Source organism: Palaemon carinicauda, chromosome 13 (assembly GCF_036898095.1).
Source record: "Palaemon carinicauda isolate YSFRI2023 chromosome 13, ASM3689809v2, whole genome shotgun sequence".
NCBI lineage: Eukaryota > Metazoa > Arthropoda > Malacostraca > Decapoda > Palaemonidae > Palaemon > Palaemon carinicauda.
In genome coordinates, this window is record NC_090737.1 from 25,201,634 (window position 1) to 25,221,704 (window position 20,071).

Genomic DNA, 20,071 nt, shown 5'->3' on the forward strand with positions numbered 1-20,071 from the left:
GTAATTCATTCAAATTACCTCTAATGAGTCAATATGGATAAATATCAACACAACATCGTGTTCAAATAGAAATAAATTTCTACCTCATACTTGGGATCGAACACTAGCCCCTTCTAATGAAAGGCCAGGTCGAAACCAACCATGCCACGAGAGCCCATAGGATGTCGCATAGCATGAGGCTTCTGCCTCATGGGTTGAGGAGGATGCCGCATAGCATGAGGCTCCTGCCTCATGGTTTGAGGAGGATGCCGCATAGCATGAGGCTCCTGTGAGGTTCCTGCCTCAAGAGTTGCGTCTGCCTCAAGGGTTGAGGGGGTAGCTGCGCAGAGAGAGGCTCATGCATAGACTGCGGTTCAAGTTGAATGGGAAGAGGCTCAAGCTGAGGAGAAAGTGGCAGATGCATGCGTTGAGGTGGCTGACTCATAGCATGAGGTTCCTGCCTCAAGAGTTGCGCTTGCCTCAAGGGTTGAGGTGGCTGCGCAGAGAGAGGCTCTTGACTCACGAGTTGAGGTTCTTGAGGTGCTTGCCTCGAGAGTCGAGGTTCTCGCCTCGAGGAAAGTGGAGGTGGTTGCTGCGAGAGTTGAGGTGGCTGCCTCAAGGATGGTAGAGGTTGTCGTACCTCAAGAGGTTGCTGCCTCGAGGGTGGTTGTAATGCAAGATACTCCTGCCTCAAGGGTAGAGGAGGTTGTAAGGCATAAGGCTCCTGCCCCCATTGTTGAGGAGGTTGCTGCGTGGTAAGAGGCTCCTGCCTCAAGGAAAGTGGAGGTTGCTGCACAGCGCTGGGGCAACTCCCAACGCGGCAGCTCACGCATGGAGGTAGCTTGAGGAACCTCAACCTCATACGTCTGGCAGATTGTACTGCGCAGAGGAGGAGGAGCGTTCGCAGGAGGAGGTGTATTAACCTTCTCTGCCTGAAACTCCTGCATCAACACCGCAAGCTGAGACTGCATGTCTGCAGCATAGACCACTAGAGTTTAAGAAAGACAACAACAAACGGAGCTACTGTCCGTTGAGACTGAGGGTCTAAAACAGCTGGTGCGGCAACAGACGGAGCTACTGCCTGTTGCGATACCACCTTGCCTCTCTGGGAGGTGTGCAGTTGTCGTACTGCAGCAAGTCCGAACTGACCCAGTGCTAATGGCTACACTTAGGAGTTGGACTTGTGCGGAAGGGACCGACTTGCACTTAAAAGCTGCAAGATTGGTCCATGGTTTCTGCGAGAAACCTCTTCCGCAGACGAGGAATAAAAGGGCTCTCTCGTCTTTGTGTGGGTGGGGTGATCACGTCGGCAACGTGTGTAGATACACCCGAAACCACGGAGGGAAAACGTCTGTTCGTCGATCAAGGCCTGCTGAACCCATAAGTCCTTCGACATTACTTCTCCCCTGGGCTTGGGAGCTTGTAAGAGGTCCCAGACTAGGTGAACAACTGGCACGAACAGACGAACCCTCGAACGCAACACTGTAACACTTTGCGCTTATCACTTATCACTTTTGATTTTCTGTTTGCACTTATTTCACTGAACTCGAAACTTTAAGTGGTTTGTACCTGAAACACGCAATTCTATCCTTCCTTAAAAGTTAGTAATTGCGAAAACAGAATTACAATGTAACAGAAAAATCTAATGAAAGATAAATAATTCAGTGGCTGGAAAGAGACTAAACACTAGATCAAATAAACTACGTTTAAAATCTCTCACCGCATAAAGCTTGAGAACAAGAATAAAACTCTAGAAACGTTTACCTTCTTCCCCTAAAGAGACTAGGGAGAAGAGCAAAAACGATAACAACGTTACTCGCTTGAACGAAACGTTTATCCTCCTCTCTCTCCCTCCGTCTCTATCTCTCTCTCTCTCTCTCTCTCTTGACTTAGAACCTGAGAGAAGAGCCCAATCATATATATCGTTAAAACATATTATTGTTAAAGGAAAAAAACTGAAAGATTTCCCAAATAAAAAGTTCCTTTATTAGAATTAAAACCATTAAGCTAAGAAAGAATGAACAAAACGCTAGAAACGGTTTACTCTTACTGCAACGTGACACCGTGAAAATTCTCTCTCTATCGTAACGATAGAGCGCAAGTTGAACGTTCTGAACGTCAACAACTGCAGAGACAAAACAAAACGTTAGTTCAACTTTGAAAACAGTACGAGACTATCAAAGAAATTCTTTCAAAAACATTAAAATAGCATAATATGTTAACAGGTAAAACCGAAATGACGGGCTCAATGTTAATTAACTTCGGTACCAAGAAAAGACCGCCTATATTAGGAAAGGTCGAAAATAAACAAATATAAAAATTAATTTTAATAAGTTTATAATAAAAGGAAGTTAATCGAAGAGGCCTATAAAAGGCGGAGAGATATAAAATAAATCTATAACTTTTGTTAAGCAAAATTAAGAAAGAGAGTCTATACTCTCTAGACACCAACACTTCCGTCTAAGGGAAGGGTCGGCCATTTAAAAGTGAAAGAGAGTTCATACTCTCTTCGTCACCATAATTAATCAAATTAATTCCAAAAGCTAGCTAAGCTAATGATAAAACTTCCTGAATAGCGAAAGCTAAACTCTAGAGCAAATACATCACCAAATCGTGAGAAAAAACTCCAGAATCAACAGCGTATCCATGTAGGTCTAGCCGGAGGCACGACAGAGGAAAAATTGAGGTGGTGTCAACAAGAAGTACTGCAGTACCTGGCCACAGGTGGCGCTGGTGAGTACACCCCCCTCTTGTATAGCGATCGCTGGCGTATCCCTTCCGTAGAATTCTGTCGGGCAACGGAGTTGACAGCTACATGATTATCGGGTAAGATTAATATTGAAAAAGTTTTATTTCTATTTTCATCTAATAAACTTATGACTCTAGTAAAACAATAAGACAACCTAGCAGCTAAAGGCAATAATATTGCCATGCTATCTTTGTCTTCCATCTCAAAATCAAAAATATTTTTTATCCTCTTGACTCAGGACATGTATAAGAACAGGTGAATATAGATATGGCAAATTATCTAAATTCTGTTTATTTCCCTGAACATCCCCTGATGTTCATATTGATGACTCCTACACTCTGATGTTAGTGGGTTGCCAGAGAAGGAGAGAGATTGGTCATTTATAGTCTTAAAATAATGAAATTAATTAAGAGCCTAAACTCACCTATAGTCCAGTTTTTATTATAAAACTCTCAAACTAGAGTGGGAAATTCTAAACTCCACCAGATTTACCCCTAAAACATTACCATATAATTAATTACTTATTCATATAAATTCAAAGAGTGTGTAACTAAAACTAGAATTTAAAAAAAAATTAATTGACAAAACCCAAAAATATTAGATTACATCACCAGCAACCACTATAGAACATAAGCCCAGCAATCTTGATAAGCAAACCAGGTTTCTCTAAGATAATGTTTTGTGACTATCAACTTAGTACCTTATTGAGCTGATGTTACTACTCTTTCCAAGGAAATATTTCTGTAAAAAATAAGAGATGTAACTGCACTTCTTATATCATGAAACTTAACCTACAAATTTTTCATTAAAAACAGATCTAACTCTTGTGAGCCTCCATAAACAAAATTTTAATAAGGAAGAAGATTGCATTTTTAGACAGAGGGTGATTTGGAACTCCAATACCAGAAAACAAGTAATACTGAGTGACTCTTAAGAGACACAGAAATAAATTTTCTGGTGCAATACTCCCCTCCTTTTTGGGATTAATGTAGCCTCTATGGAGTAGCCTGTAAAAGGCTAGAATAAAAAATCCAATACTGTATGACATAAACCATCCTAATTTGTGCCAAGCCACCATCTTCAATACAGTTACTGAACTATCAACATGTCCTTCCTCAGCTTTAATTACACTGTCTACATTTACTGCTCCATTAAATAACACGAAGTAAGTTATGATTTAATAGTGATAGTGTTAATGTAATAGTTTTGTTTAGCTTAGTTTGTTTATGTGATCTGTTCCATAAAGCAAACGACATTCAATCCCAACTTTCCTGACAGTACAGAGGTGTTTTAAGTTCTTGTATCTTATCACCTCTTTGAGTCTTATGAATTTTTACTCCCTTTCCATTTTGACTATTAGTTTTTCTAAGTTTGATCCCTTGTGTTATATTTTTCAGTTAACACAGCCTAGTATATTTCCAGCTGCCAGCATATGATGTTTTTCAGCTCAGCTTGGAAGAGTTTACATACAAGAATTGTCATAATTCTAATTGGATTTTTAATTAAGCTCAAGTTGCTCACCCCTTTTAAATGTAAAGGCTAACTTAGCCTGATGTTTTTCACATACACTAGCCTGATATACAAATTTTTACTCTAGTGATCAGTCACTACACAGGTACTTTATAGCATAAAAATCATCAGCAATAGTTGAAAGGAATGGAAATCTCACATACAGTATTAGAGGGACTTCTTTTCTCTTACCTGATAGAGAACTTACTTGACTCTTCCTCCAGAATTTTAGATCTAAGTCACCTAGCATTTATAAGTTGCTTTGGTACTGATAGCAAGTAATTTTCAGGAACAGAGACATATTCATTTTTCTCTTGTGAACATAACATACAAATGGATATTTCTTGTTTCTGGAACATACAGTATTCAGTAAATACTCTTATTATAAGATAAGTGATCATAACTTACCCTGATTTGTAATTAATATTGGTTCCTGCAATGGAATGTCAGGTAAAGCTATTGCTCTCCTGAGCTGAGCTTGGCGATGAGGAGAATTCATGTGAGTGAGCATGTGAGCTTTTCGATGGGATGCTGTTCGGAAGGTTTTTGGGCACTGAGGGCAGGCATAAGGTTTCTGGCCCGTATGCAACCTAAGAGAAGGAAGGAATATATTTCTTAATTATCAAATGTCATTAATGGCTGTGACAGTTTACTAGAAAGGGTCTTTAAAAAGAGTTTGTTTTGTAGAAATTTTATCAATGTTCTTTGAACTACGCTAAGAAAACATTTGCTTCTTCCTCAGTTTAAACACTACGAGGATGCCATATAGTCATTACTAACATAGCTTACAAGCATCTATGAGTTTGTATCATATTTGTAACCTATCAGGCAAACTTATTTCCAATACATTACACCCTCACTATTAAAAGATCAATTACTTAAGTTTAGTTTTTGGCTTTTATTATCTTGCTTTAAAAATGCATTAGGAACGGATTAATATATATTACCAGTACATGAAGAAAATTAATTTTTTTACTACAACAACATTCTATACACATGGTGATATAAAGATCACAATCCTGATCAAATCTAGTCTTGTCAGACCATGGTTGACTAAAGACTATTAAACATACATCCATCTTGGTTTTGAATAAAAGGTAATAGGACCAAAGTAAAGTTAAAGAAGTTGGACAGCTAGTGAAAAGAGACCAAAACAAATAGATGAAAAGTTTAAGACATCTAGGAATGCAGCCAGCAGGAACAAAAGAACAATGGGGAAAAATAGTACTGTACTAATAACCACTTTGTGTACAACATAGCACACTAGCTGGTACATTACTCCTTACGGGAAGAGAGTGTTATCTTACCAGTAATGTACTTTCAATGATGTTCCATTTGAGAACTTCTTGTTGCAATCAGGACATGTGTGTTCTTTTTCAGGAATGTGCGTCTTCATGTGAGACATTAGAGTATTTTTTAAAGCAAAGGCTCGATAGCATTTTGTACACTGGAACAAAAATAAAGGCAAAAGTTAACTCTTTATTTAAATATCATCATAACCCCACTTTCTAATTGTCAAAGCAAACAATTATATCATACTTCTAAACTATCATATATAGAATTGTAAAACATACTATGATTTTAACTAACAAAAAAAATTGTTAATGTTAATTAAACTTATTTGAATACACGATTCAATTCTTTTCTGCATGTTTCCCAACTATATCAAATGTAAATTTCTCTCTGCATAGAGATACTACAGTATATTAAATGTAAATTTCTCAAGTTTCAACAAGTCAGTTATTTGATAAGACAAGAATAAATAAAGTTCAACTTCTCTTTTCCTTCAAGTAACTGACTTTTTAGGAGTTTTCATCCCAAAGGTCAACAAGAACAACGCTTACCTTAAAGGGCTTATCCTTGGTGTGGGTTCTGATATGACGTACAAGATCAGAAGGCTTTTTAAATTCTTTGGTACAGTCTTTGTTGACACAAACATGCCACTTTGTATCACCGGATGTTTTCACTAGAACTGCATATTTTCTATAAAGGGAAAAAAGAAATTTAAATTTTGTTTGGAGAATTCTTTTATGTATGAACACTTATCAATAATATACACAAACTACTTACAACTCCTTCATAATTCATCTCTATATTTCCCATAATAATTCTGACTCTTCTAATTTCTTGTATAAATATGCACTCCCATCCATTTAACTGTGAATAAATGACATGAAAAGCTTGGTAAAACCTGTTATGATATAACAGATGTTGGACATGCTCATTATCGTAGAATTTGCACATGAATATATAAATGAAAAGAAAATATGTTGGACAAGCTGTCTCACTTTTATCCCAAGGATAAAGTCATATAGCCTATGAAGTAAAAACCAGAATTTTAATAATGAAATATTATAACAAAAGTGGTTCCCAAACTTTTTCAGGTTGGCACTGCCTTGCCTTCCAGATAGAGTCCTTACAGTACCCCTTGTTCCACTTCAAAGTAACAGAACTATGCATTTGTTTATAATTCTCAAGTCAAATTTATTATCGGGAAACCTTACAAAAACTTTACATGAAATCTACCGCGCACAGAATTATCACTGATTTCTATTATTGAAAGGACAAGCAAGGAGATGACTATATGAAATAAAAGAATTAATTTTAAAGATTTAAAGACTTTGGGGAAATCCTGAATACTCCTGGAACACATTAGAATTCAGCGAGCTGTGTACGTATATAATAACAGAGGAAAAATTATAGTCATAAATGCCACAAAGATGTAAATGAGAAGCTGTAGACCTACCAACTCTTTTCACTAAGGCTGAAATGTCTAGGGTATTCATAGACAAAAGATATAGACTATAAAAATGATATTTTGATTATAAAATAAATTTTTGAATATACTTACCCGGTGAATATATAATAGCTGACGTCTCCGACGGCTCGACAGAATTCAAAAACTCGCGAGCGATCGCCATGAAGGTAGCGGGTGTGCCCACCAGCGCCGACTATCGGCCAGTTACCGCATATACATGTAAACAGCTCCAGTTCTTCTCATCCCGCTGGGTCTCTATCGGGGAGGAAGGGGGGGCCTTTAATTTATATATTCACCGGGTAAGTATATTCAAAAATTTATTTTATAATCAAAATATCATTTTTAAATATTAAACTTAGCCGGTGAATATATAATAGCTGATTCACACCCATGGTGGTGGGTAGAGACCAGTATTAATACAGTTTACGGCGTATATGCTTAGAGTTTTTGACAGTTATATCATAACAAAACCCAAATAAATATAGGTACCTGGTAAGGAAGCTGACTCTAACGATTACTCTGCCTTGTTAGTCCGCTTTCCTCACGAAGCCCAGCCATCCTCTTAGGATGCTGAAAGACTCCCAGGAGCTGAAGTATCCAGGGCGACAACCCATACAACAGGACCTCATCAAAACCCTTAATCTGGGCGCTCTCAAGAAATGACATTTGACCACCCGCCAAATCAAAAAGGATGCGAAAGGCTTCTTAGCCTTCCGTAAAACCCAATTAAAAACATTTCAAGAGAAGATTAAAAGGATATTGGAATTAAGGGAATGTAGTGGTAGAACCCTTACCCACTACTGCACTCGCTGCAACGAATGGACCCAGTGTGTAGCAGTCCTCATAAAGAGTCTGGACATCTTTTAAGTAAAATGACGCGAATACCGACTTGCTTCTCCAAACGGTCGCGTCCATAATACTTCGCAGAGATCTGTTTTGCTTAAAGGCCACGGAAGTTGCTATAGCTCTTACTTCGTGCGTCTTAACCTTAAGCAAGCAACGATCTTTTTCACTCAAGTGAGAATGAGCCTCTCGGATTAAAAATCTAATAAAATATGACAAAGCATTCTTTGACATAGGCAATGAAGGCTTCTTAACTGAGCACCACAAGGCCTCAGATCCACCTCGTAAGGATTTAGTCCGAGCTAAATAAAACTTCAGAGCTCTAACTGGACACAGCACTCTTTCAAGCTCGTTGCCTACGATCTCTGACAGGCAAGGTATATCAAATGACTTAGGCCAAGGACGAGAAGGCAGTTCATTTTTGGCCAAGAAAACCAAGCTGAAGTGAACATGTGGCTTTATCTGTAGAAAAGCCGATGTTCCTACTGAAGGCATGGATCTCACTGACCCTTTTAGCCGAAGCCAAGCACACTAAGAAAAGCGTCTTGAGGGTGAGATCCTTCAGGGAGGCTGAATGTAATGGCTCAAACCTGTCGGACATTAGGAACCTTAGGACCACGTCTAAGTTCCATCCAGGAGTTGCCATACGACGCTCCTTAGAGGTCTCGAAGGACTTAAGGAGATCTTGGAGATCTTTATTATTGGACAGATCTAAGCCTCTATGTCTGAACACAGACGCCAACATGCTCCTCTAGCCCTTAATAGTGGGCGCTGAGAGGGAGCGAACATTTCTCAGATGTAGGAGAAAGTCTGCAATTTGGGCTACAGAGGTACTGGAAGAGGAAATGGATGATGACTTGCACCAGTCTCTAAAGACTTCCCACTTCGACTGATAGACCTTGATGGTAGATGCTCTCCTAGCTCTCGCAATCGCTCTGGCTGCCTCCTTCGAAAATCCTCGAGCTCTTGAGAGTCTTTCGATAGTCTGAAGGCAGTCAGACGAAGCGCGGGGAGGCTTTGATGAAGACTCCTTACGTGGGGCTGCCGTAAGAGATCCATCCTTAAAGGTAGACTCCTTGGAACGTCTACCAGCCATTGAAGTACCTCTGTGACCCACTCTCTCGCGGGCCAGAGTGGAGCAACCAATGTCAACCTGGTCCCTTCGTGAGAGGTGAACTTCTGCAGCACCTTGTCTAGGATCTTGAAAGGTGGAAAGGCATAAACGTCCAGGTGAGACCAGTCCAGCAGGAAAGCGTCTATGTGAGCTGCCTCTGGATCTGGAACTGGAAAGCAGTAAGTCGAGAGCCTCTTTGTCAGAGAGAGTAGCAAAAAGATCTATGGTGGGTAGACCCCATGTCATCCATAGCTTCTCGCACACAGTCTTATGCAACGTCCACTCCATGGAGATGACTGATCCTCTTCTGCTGAGGCCGTCCGCCAAGACATTCATTTCTGCACAAATCTCGCCAAAGGAGAGATGTTACTGCCTTAAATGGAGTTCCTTCTGATCCGTGGATCAAAGACCCGAGCCTTCCAGACTGTCCAGTGGAGCTCCCTAACCCAAATCCGCTGCATCTGAAAACAACACATGGTTTGGGTTCTTGATCACAAGAGAAAGACCTTCTCGAAGTCTGATGTTGCTGTCCCACCAAGTCAGACTTGTCTAGACTGAGTTGGAGATTGGGAAAGAGATACTCTCTAAGCCCTTCTCCTTGTTCCAATGTTTTAGGTGAAATAGGAAAGGGCATAGGTTGAGTCTCCCCAGAGAGATAAACTACTCCAGCGATGAAAGAGTTCCCACGAGGCTAGTTCAAACTCTTACAGAGCAACTGTTTTTCTCTTGCAAGTGAAGGACTTTTAACAGAGCTTGTTCCATTCTTGCGGGAGACGAAAAGGGCCGAAAAATCAGACACTGTATCTCCATTCCCAAAAAAGGAATAGTCTGGGATGGGATACTGTAAGTTACGACTTCTCTACGTTCACTATGAGACCTAGCTCCTTGGTTAGGTCTAATGTCCATTAGAGGCTCTCCAGACAGCGATATAATGACGACGCCCTGATTAGCCAGTCGTCAAAATAAAGGGAGGCTCTGAATCCTCAAAAAATGTAGAAAGCTTGCTACATTTTGCAAGGGCCTTGTAAAAACAAGAGGAGCAGGAATGAGGTCGGAGTACAGTGCTCGACAGTGGTACATTACTTTCCCGTCCACAAACCTCAGATGTAGTTGAAAGTTTGGATGAATCGGGATGTGGAAGTATGCATCCTGAAGGTCGAGAGAGACCATCCAGTCGCCTTCCCTTAATGCTGTCAAGACAGCTTGGTAGTCTTCATCGTGAAGCTTGTCTTGACAATGAACACATTGAGCGCACTTACATCTCAAGTACTCCTGCAGTGAACGTGGCTGCCAGATCATTGGAGCCATCCCTGATAGTCTTGTTCCTGCAGAGAATGTGGCTGTCAGATCATTGGAGCCATCCCTGATAGCCTTGTTCATGCATGACATAATTGTACAGCAAAACTTCAAACGCTCGAAAAACTCCTAACAGGAGATGGTCTAGCTCTGAAGCCGACCATAAAATCTTGGAGCGTCTCATGGCCAGGCGCCGGGGAGAGTCTATGAGGCTTGAGAAGTCTCTCTGGGCAGAGGCAGGAACTCCCAAGCCGAGAACTTCTCCCGTGTCATACCAGACGCTCGCTCTATAAGCCAGTTTAAAAGGAGGGAAAGCAAAGGCTGTCTCCCCCAAACTCCTCCTGGTGATCAACCAGTCGCCTAGCAAACGTAAAGCTCTCTTAGAAGAGCGAGAGAGCACTAGCTTAGAAAACAACGGCTTCGAAGTAGCTAGGCCTAGTGTAAACTCTGACGTTTAGGCGAACGAGGAGCAGCAGTTACAAAATGGTCCGGACAAAGATCCTTAAAAATCAGCATGATTTATTTAAAGTCCATAGAGGGCTGAGCAGCTTTAGGCTCCTCTCCGTCTGACAAAGTCCCCAAGGGAATATCAGTAGGAGGGGGATCAGCAACTTCCTCATCTGAAGGAACCTGGTCCGACAATTGCCGAGTCTCAAGCAAGGGAGAGACCTGCCGTGGTGGCAATGCTTGACAAGCAGAGTCCACACGCAAAGGAGCATCAGTGGCAGTGAAGGACGCTACGTCATGTAACTGCTTAAAGGACTGACCAGCAACAACAACAGGTGCGGGAGGACGCTCGACGTCAAGTCGAGACTGCCTTGACTGCCCAGATAGAGCAGTTAAAACAACTCTTGACTGCGGTGCTTGACGTTCAACGTCAAAACAAGGCAACTGAGCTGGTTGGCGAACGTCCTGAACGTCAACACGAGACTGCGGCAGCGGCTGAACGTCAACACGAGGCTGCAGCAGCGGCTGAAAGTCAACACGGGACTGCAGCGAGTGAGGATCCAAGTCACGTGACTGACGTGACAAACTACCGACATCACGTTTCATAACGTCAAAAGGACGAGTAAATGCTCACTTGGGCGGCTGACGGCCAGAGTCTTGTTTAGTGTAACGGCGACTCGAAAGCGAAGGTTCATTGTGAACCTGCTCAACGTCATACTTCTCCATAAGGGAGGCAAGCTTAGTCTGCATGTCCTGCAGGACAACCCATTAGGATCAACAGGAGTCGGAATGGGCCGAGACGACGGTAACGTCTGTGTTGGCAAAACATTGCCTTTACCGCGACCCTCGGACCCCGTGTTACGCTTGCGTTTAATAGGCGAACCGTCTTCCGACGACTGCAAAGGGTCAGAGCTGTCCCCATGGCTATAGCCAGGACGCTGGACCTGTCCTGAAGGGACTGACTTCCGCTTTAAGGGTCTAGAAACTTTGCTCCAAGGTTTCTTTTGCGAGAAGCCTTCGGATGACGAGGAGAAAAACAGCCTCGCTCGTCTTATGGTAGGGACGATCTTGCTAGACACGCCCGATACCATAGAGGGAACGTTTGTTCGTTGGTTAAAGCCTCTCGTCCCCATAAGTCCTACGACATTACTTCTCCCTGGTAGCATGGGAGCCTGAAAGAGGTCTCGGACTAGGTGAACGACAAGCACGAACAGACGAACCCTCGGTCGCAACACTAAAAAACACTTTGCGCAATTATCACTTTATCACTACGATTTTCTGTTTTTGCACTTACTTCACTGAAATCGTATTTTTCAATAATTTCACATTAGGCATGAATAAAACTGATTTCTACCTGAAGCACGCAATTCTCCCCTACATCAAAAGGTTATAATTGCGAAATGAGTCGTATAATGTAAGCACATTAGTACAAGCAAAAATCAGTAAACATATATATCGAATAAAACGGAAATATATAAAGTTAAAAGGATCAGTGACTGGGGAGGAGACTAAACACTAGTTCATTAAAGACTACGTTTTCAATCTCTCACCGTACAGTGCCTTGGGACGAGAATAAAAACTAAAAACGTTTTATCCTTTCTCCCCGTACAGAGACTTGGGACGAGAGTAAAAAACTGAATCGAGAACAACGTTACTCGCTTGGGACGAGAATAAAGATCGGAACGTTCTCTCTTCCTCTCTCTCTCTCCGTCTCTCTCTCTCTCTCTCTTGATTTCACACAGAAGAGAAATGCCCACTCACCCTTCGTCAATAAATAGGTTATTTGACCAAAGGAAAAAACTGAAAGGACTAAGAAATTGAAAATTAACAAGTTCCTTTAAATTAGTATTTAAAACACTTCAGTTTGAAAGAAGAATGAACAAAACGTCAAAATCGATTTACTCTTTCTGCAAAGTGAAACCGTGATTCTCTCTCTCTCTATCGTAACGATAGAGTGCCAACTGCGTAGCATAAATAAACCAAACGTTAGTTCATCTTTGAAACAGCACGAAGACTATTCAAAGAAAATCTTTCATAAAATATCTACTAAAAAATATTCATTTCATAACTGTTACAGAGCAAATGATTTAAACTTAACGAAAATAAAAGTTGAATGGGCTCAACGTTGTTTAACTTCGGTTTCCAAGTTAGGACCGCCTACTCTCGGACTAGGGGAGGAATAGGTAAGGCCGCATATAAACAAAACATAAAATTTATCTTGATGTTTAGTATAAATGGAAAGCTAATTGAAGAGGCCTAATAAAGGCGGGTGAGATATAAAATATATAGAGGAAAATCTATAATTAACAACAACAATTTATAACGAGATAAGATAATTGCTAAAAGCCTAAAACACACTTCCGTACACTAAGGGAAGGGTCGGCCATCTTTACTCTATGGAAAAAAAACCAGAGATAAAAGAGCAAGGGCAAAACACTTTTACTCTCCTTTCAAAAGCATTTCTTTTGAGGATAGTATTGAATAATCCAACACGGCGAAAGCAATAAAACCAAAACCAAGTACTTCACCAATTCGGTAGAAAACTCGAGGTCATAATAGCGAGTGGAATCGACTTGTCGATGAAACCGACAGAGAAGAACTGGAGCTGTTTACATGTATATGCGGTATCTGGCCGATAGTCGGCGCTGGTGGGCACACCCGCTACCTTCATGGCGATCGCTCGCGAGTTTTTGAATTCTGTCGAGCCGTCGGAGACGTCAGCTATTATATATTCACCGGCTAAGTTTAATATTTAAAAAAAAGGTTTGCTTTGAATTCTGGAAGACTGCAAATAAAACTTTATAAATGTAGTTTTCAACAGGCTTACCTAACTTCATTTTCGTCTGTACGATCAACCAACGTTCTCACTTGGACATTCTTGGTCTCTTTTATATTTATCTCTTCATTTTCACTTATAGTTATGGTTGTTCCACTTAATCTCTCTCTGAAGTCGGAAACACATTTTTCTTCTGAAATTCAAGAAAAGAAAAATAAGTCATTAAAAATACAAAATGAGTCATAAATACATTTCTCCAGAATTAAGTACTTTTCTTTGCTGGAACAGAAATAAAAGGATAATCTGAAATGCCTGAGTTACATTTTGTGAACAACTATTTAGTAAGATACCCTCCTTAATTATGAACCATTAAAATTATGAGTTTCTGCAGTATGAGAATTACAGAGAGAGAGAGAGAGAGAGAGAGAGAGAGAGAGAGAGAGAGAGAGAGAGAGAGAGAGAGAGAGAGAGAGAGAGACCAAACTCCTAATCTCTTCCTCCACTCATTGCTGATAAAAATATTCAACTACTCTTTATGGATGATAAAAATTCATTTAAACTAATTACCATTATATGAACATCATAGTTCATAGTTCAGTAAGATTGCATAAGATTTACATATCATTGCATAATACATAGCAATGAAGCTACATACTAATGCAAGTGTTTTCTAAATTAACACTTAATATTTTTTATTCATGGACAGAACAATGAATAAAAAAATTCTAAAATTCTTTAATAAGTGATGGCAAGTAAATAGATAAAAAGCAATATTAACCACATACTGTATATCTATCCCAAATCCGAATTAGAATGTAATTTCCAGCAAAGCAATCAGAACAAAGTAGGATATATATAAAATGTTTTAAAAAATTATTTATATTTTTCATAGCTATACAAACCTCAGTCCTTTAGGTACTTGATATATTTTCAGCGCGAGCTGGAATGTCCGCTGAAATCATTAAAGAGATATTCAATATCAGGTGGTAAGCGAGGGCAAAGAGCCCCAGCCCCCACCTGTCAAAAGCTCTTCACTTATGACCTTTCAGCTCAGAACTGAGAGGAACAGTTGAAATGGGAAGTTTAAACTTAAGGGACTTTAAAACTTTGTTATTTGTTCAGATGCATATACAAACCTTTCGTCCTTCAAGTAGGGAGATTCCCGGTAGACTAGACTACTTTGATTTCTTCCTCCTCTTCTTTTTAGAAGAAGGAGCGTCAGAAACAGACTCCGAAGTCGAAGAGGACACCGAGGAAGAGGAAGAAGAATGTGCACGTTTTTTCCTCTTTTCAATCCTCACCTCAGGCTCTGCAATCAGAGGTATCGTGGTCTGAGCGACCGACAACAACACTTGCCTGAGAGGAGAAACCACAGGGATTACTCAAACAGTAACCACAACAATGGTAAACACTGTCAAGGGAGAGGAGTAGACACACTGACAGGAGAGCTGGTATTACAGGCCTAGGAACCCTAGGCACAAGGGTCAGGGTAACAGCACTGGGGAAGGGGGCAAACAAGGGATGATCAGGTCAGGGGAGATACAAAGGAAACACCCGGTACCGGGGCAACAAGTCTTTTCAACCCTCAGGCTGCTCTAAACCCAAGGGGGGGGGGAGTATTGCAGATATCACAAGAATCAATGACACTGGGGGACACACTGACCACACCCTTTGCCATTGGCATCACCAAGGGAGACAGTGCACAGTGGGGACACCAGGAGAGAGGTAACCTTGTTGTCAGTGGTATGCACAAATGGAGAAGAGCCTCCATCCTCTGATGGGATACAGCAAACACTGGGGGAATCCTACACACTATCAGAGCCTGAAAAGCCAGCTGATATAGCTACGAGGGCTCTTTGCTCCTGACTCATAATCCCTGTTGACTGAGCCAGGGGTGTAAGAGGAAGAGCGATGGTAACAGATGCATTCAATGAGCATTAGGAAGAAACAAAGCTCTCTCCAAAACATAAGCCTGTCACTGCACAGGAGGCTATGACCTGCAATAGGCACACAGGGATGACTTAGTACTGTACAATTATGCTCCTAGCAAGAAGCACAGAAAGAGTGGATTTACAGCCGGTTTAACAGAAACCGGATGTAATGTTCATACTCGCAGTAGCCGAAAACATAAGATAAGAGCTTTTGAAATGTGGGGGGGTTATATGCTCTCGCTCACCACCTGTCATTAAATACCTTGTTAACAATTTCAGCAACCATTACAGCTCGTATTAAAAACATATTTCCTACGTAATAGATGAGAGGTTTGTATATGCATCAGAGCAAAAAAAAAAAATAAATAACACAACAAACCTTTTAAGTTTTGTAGCTGATCCTTTGGTTGAGTGAGACCAATATTATTCAGTGCTTGCTGCAAAATATCCCTATCACTAGCACTTTCAGAGATAGTTGTGCTTAATGGGTCGATGCTTGAAGACAATGACTGAAAAGACAAAAATAAAATCATCATAACACTAACATAACACACCATATGAATACGAAAAAAATATAATTTTCATAAAAGACTTTACGAAAATGGATAACAAGAATATCTTTTCTTTCCAAGTCTGATATTCATACAAACCACTGCAGCTAAAAGTGCTGTAAATGAATCAGAAAATGTACTTGTTGCTTGATAAAAAACACCCATTATAACTAATTTCTGTATTCATATGAATTCAATGACACCCCACACTTGGAATAGAACAAATTATGTACCACTTTTCTCATGATAGATTATGTGTTATGTGTTTAAGGCTCCTAAGTCTTCTAGATACAAGCTGTTTCAAATGCATATGGTGATTTTGACAGTTTAGCATGTTTCATCCTTCCCAGAATTTTTATTTGTATTACCAATTTTCATTTGTCTTTTATTCAAATGTAAATTTTTCCTTATCAGCACTAAATGATAACAATTTCAGAAAAGTAGTGCTTTTGAAGAGATTACCGTTTTCAGTAAAAAAAAATCCTTATCAATGTCCTTTTTTGCTGGCTGCAATGCGTTTAATTCTTATCATTGAAGATTATCACTTTTTAAAAATGGTTGTTTCAGTTTCGTCGTGTTTCAATCACCTCAAAATATTGTTTTTTCATAAAGTTAAATTTTGTACAAATATGTGAGCAAATTACTTAAATATCTATTGAAAGAGCAAAAGCGTTATTCTTTCTATAGAAAATTTATCACCTAATTAATAGCATTGTATTCTATACATATAATTGCAAACACAAACACAACCCCACAAACATATACATATATTCAAATTTACCCACACAAACTCATAATCCTTTAAGTAAAAGATGCCCAATTTCAAACAAACCAACAATGTTAAGGAATTGAGCATTCATGAAAAATTCCACATGGAATCACTTTATATCTTTACTGATGACCACAATGAAAAAATAAACAATTGTGACAACAGAAAACACAGTCACCCTAATCTGGAAATGTTACATCTAATTTTAACCACTTACTGATTGTAACTAGTAACTTGAGACCCTTTAAGCTATTATCAATCAGATATAACATTATTTGTAAAAGTAATAAGTATTTAAGTTGTAAGAACACACAAAAATTATTCAGAAAAGCAAATTGAGGTTATCAGCGTGCAATTTCTACAGGTATGTAATCTTAAAACTGCAATTTTTTCCTGTCAGCCAACAACTTGCACTCTTACAAAAATACTGCCAAATATACACGCTAGTGCATATCTGAATGCCCAATATTCTCAAGATCCCTATCAATAAATTATTAGCTGAAAAGTAATAGCAAATTTACAACATATTGTAGTTGAAAGAAAGGGTCTTATTACATTTCACAAACCTGATTTTCCCTTAATTTCCATAATTCACTTCAAAGAAAATATCTAATTTTTCTCACCAAGTGTGGGGATATTGCCAGCCTCTCTCAAATGTGAGGAACAGAAATTAAATATAATTTATAGTAAAATTTAAATAAGGCTATTACTTCAAGCATCTCACAAAAATGATAGTTTTTTTTAGTTATATAAACCTATTGATGAAAGAATGAAAAATCAAATCTCTCGGTAGCACAATAATATTTCTAATATGTCAAGTAATCTAGTTTTATCTTAGCACCTAGAAATTATCAACTTAAGAAATTGTTCCTTGAGTACACTTCTTGCCAGTTTAAATATCCAATAAGATACTAGATATTCATATCCTATTCAATAACTCCTAATTAATTTCTATCTTATCTTATTGCATTCTCTGAGTCACCAAAAACACATACCTTTTTATCTTCATGTTCTTCTTTAAAAATCACAACTGGATCAGTATCCTGTAACAAATAGGAATACTTTCTTGAACATTCTTAAAATTTTCTCAAGCAAAAGCTGAAACTAATCTAAACATGCAACACTTCAGAATTCTTGTAGCTAAATTCAACTTGAAATAAAACTTATTATATAGGACTGTATTGTCTCTGTACTCATAAAGGTTTAAGTAACTGGAACCACAGTTTAAAACACTTAAAAAATATCATACTAGTCACCACATACCAGGTAATATCAATAACACATCTAATAAGAGAAAAAACCAAACACCTTAGCAAATTACCAAACTTAAATAAACCACTACATTTAGCAGAAAAAAATTACATTGTAAATAGTGAGCTTCAAGATTTGCAGAAACACCCTACATTACAGTCAGACCTTTCCATTTGCACATTTGTGTTTCATGGATCTAATTATTTACTGAGGAGGCCCTCAAAACCTTCCACGTAATTATTTTGTTTTTTAGCGTCTTCTCGCAGCATCAATGTTGTTTCGCTTCTTGTAATTATTGTTCTGCTTTGTCTGCCGCCACTGGCAGCAACAAGCCAATCTTATGCTTCCCTTCTGTCATGATTGGTTCGCTTCCTGACATTCTTGTTTAATTTGTTTGGCCCACAGGCAGCAGCAGGCCATCCTTCAAATTAACTCGGTAAACATCTTGCATGTAAATCATCTTTATGCTTCATGTGTACGTTTGCCATGGCCCCTATTAGAGCTTCGTAATCTTCACCAACTACCCCTAAAAGCCAGAAGAGCATAATGACCTAGAAACTCAAGGTAGAGGTGCTGAATAGATGTAGAGAAGGTATGTCTCACACCACAGTGGGACAATTATTCCTCATGAACAAGAATACTGATGGTACAACAAGAAAAATGAGGCAAAAATTCTTGCTGCCTTAAGTGCAGGTGCCCCATGCAGTGCTAATCACGTAGCAGTTGTGAGGGACAAGGCAATGATCCAGATAGACAATGCCTTGTTCACATATATATATAGGACTTGCACCAAAACGACATGACAGTATATTCCAAACTTATATGGGTACGGTTGAGTAACTAGGACCAAACACCAATGAAACACCCTTAGCTATGCCACCTACACCTTTCCAAGCTAGCAAAGGATGGTTTGTTAATTTCAAGCTACAATGTTCGATGAAAAACCTGAAGATGACTGAGGAGACAGCATTAGCAGACCATCAGATTGTGAAAGCTTTTCACCCTTGTTACCATCAAGAATGAGGGCAACCTGTTCGTGGCATAACCAGTAAAGTACACATACAGTGCACATGTACTGATGTTTATTTCTGGGTGTTGCTTTCAATGGTACTTTCTGGTGTTTTGTTTTAAATTATACAGTGCAGTATGTACCCTTAATATACCCTCTAAAGTGCTTCCATAATATTATGACATCTTATTCATTCTTTAATATACAATTGTAGCACTGTACAGCTACAGTAATATGCACTACATACAGTACAATACTATATTGCATATCAAAGTCTTCTATACAGTATGGTTAACTCACTGCCTTATAGTAGACTTCAAAATGGCAGTGAATTGACAAGGAAAGATTTTCTAAAGCAAAGTGAATCTTTCAGCATTGGCTAATCATCTTTCATCAACTCGCAGTTGTTTAGAAGTCTTCTATAAGTGGTTAGTTGACCAAATGAAGTGATGACTTGATAAGAGCAGTGAGTGGACCACACAAAAACAGCAGAGACTTCGTCAGGGACGGCAAGTAGTGTTACCAGTTGGGACATTAACAATTCATGGAATTATACCATCTATGGGTATCTGTTACCTAACTAAAGGTATATAGAAGATTATTAGAAAATTTGTATTGCACACAATGTTCATTTTCCAATACTGAAATCAATCTAAAATCTTTTCTTTTTGCACAAGCTCTTCAATGATTAAAACCTCTGATGAATTAGACAGACAAGAAAACCAGACATAAGATGAAGAAAACCATGACTTATGTTGATGAAGGAGAGGTCTACCTGGTGAGGGACCTATGGTCGTGGTTCTATCACGCCCCAGTTACTATACCGACACTCATTGAGTGAGTGAGCTGGGTTTATTCCTGGCATTCCATGCATCTTTTTTCTCTGGTATATTTAGCAATATTTATGCCTTAGCAATGGTGCTATAAGGAGCATTTCATGGAGCGACACAGGTTCCTCGCCCAGAAAGATTTTTCCTTCGTCAAAATCCCTTTATTACTCTCAATACTTTTGGTAATTACATGTAGCCTATGAGAGCAATTGGTATATTACATTCAACCTTTAAATTAGGCTTTAATACCTTAAGAAAA

At 39.3% G+C, this 20,071-nt stretch overlaps 1 protein-coding gene across 2 annotated transcripts in view; it reads right to left on the reverse strand.

The window, feature by feature from the left end:
* Window positions 1-20,071, reverse strand: part of LOC137652225 (zinc finger protein 236-like) — a 178,074-nt gene that overhangs the window by 95,152 nt on the left and 62,851 nt on the right. Inside the window, exons 13-18 of one of the 2 annotated variants that reach the window (XM_068385456.1) lie at window positions 17,718-17,765; window positions 15,782-15,911; window positions 13,523-13,664; window positions 6,082-6,220; window positions 5,545-5,684; window positions 4,646-4,827 (exon numbers count right to left, since the gene is read on the reverse strand). In XM_068385456.1, coding sequence (XP_068241557.1) covers window positions 4,646-4,827; window positions 5,545-5,684; window positions 6,082-6,220; window positions 13,523-13,664; window positions 15,782-15,911; window positions 17,718-17,765 — 781 coding nt within the window. The remainder of the gene's footprint in view (window positions 1-4,645; window positions 4,828-5,544; window positions 5,685-6,081; window positions 6,221-13,522; window positions 13,665-15,781; window positions 15,912-17,717; window positions 17,766-20,071) is intronic. The other variant, XM_068385457.1, reaches the window with a different exon arrangement.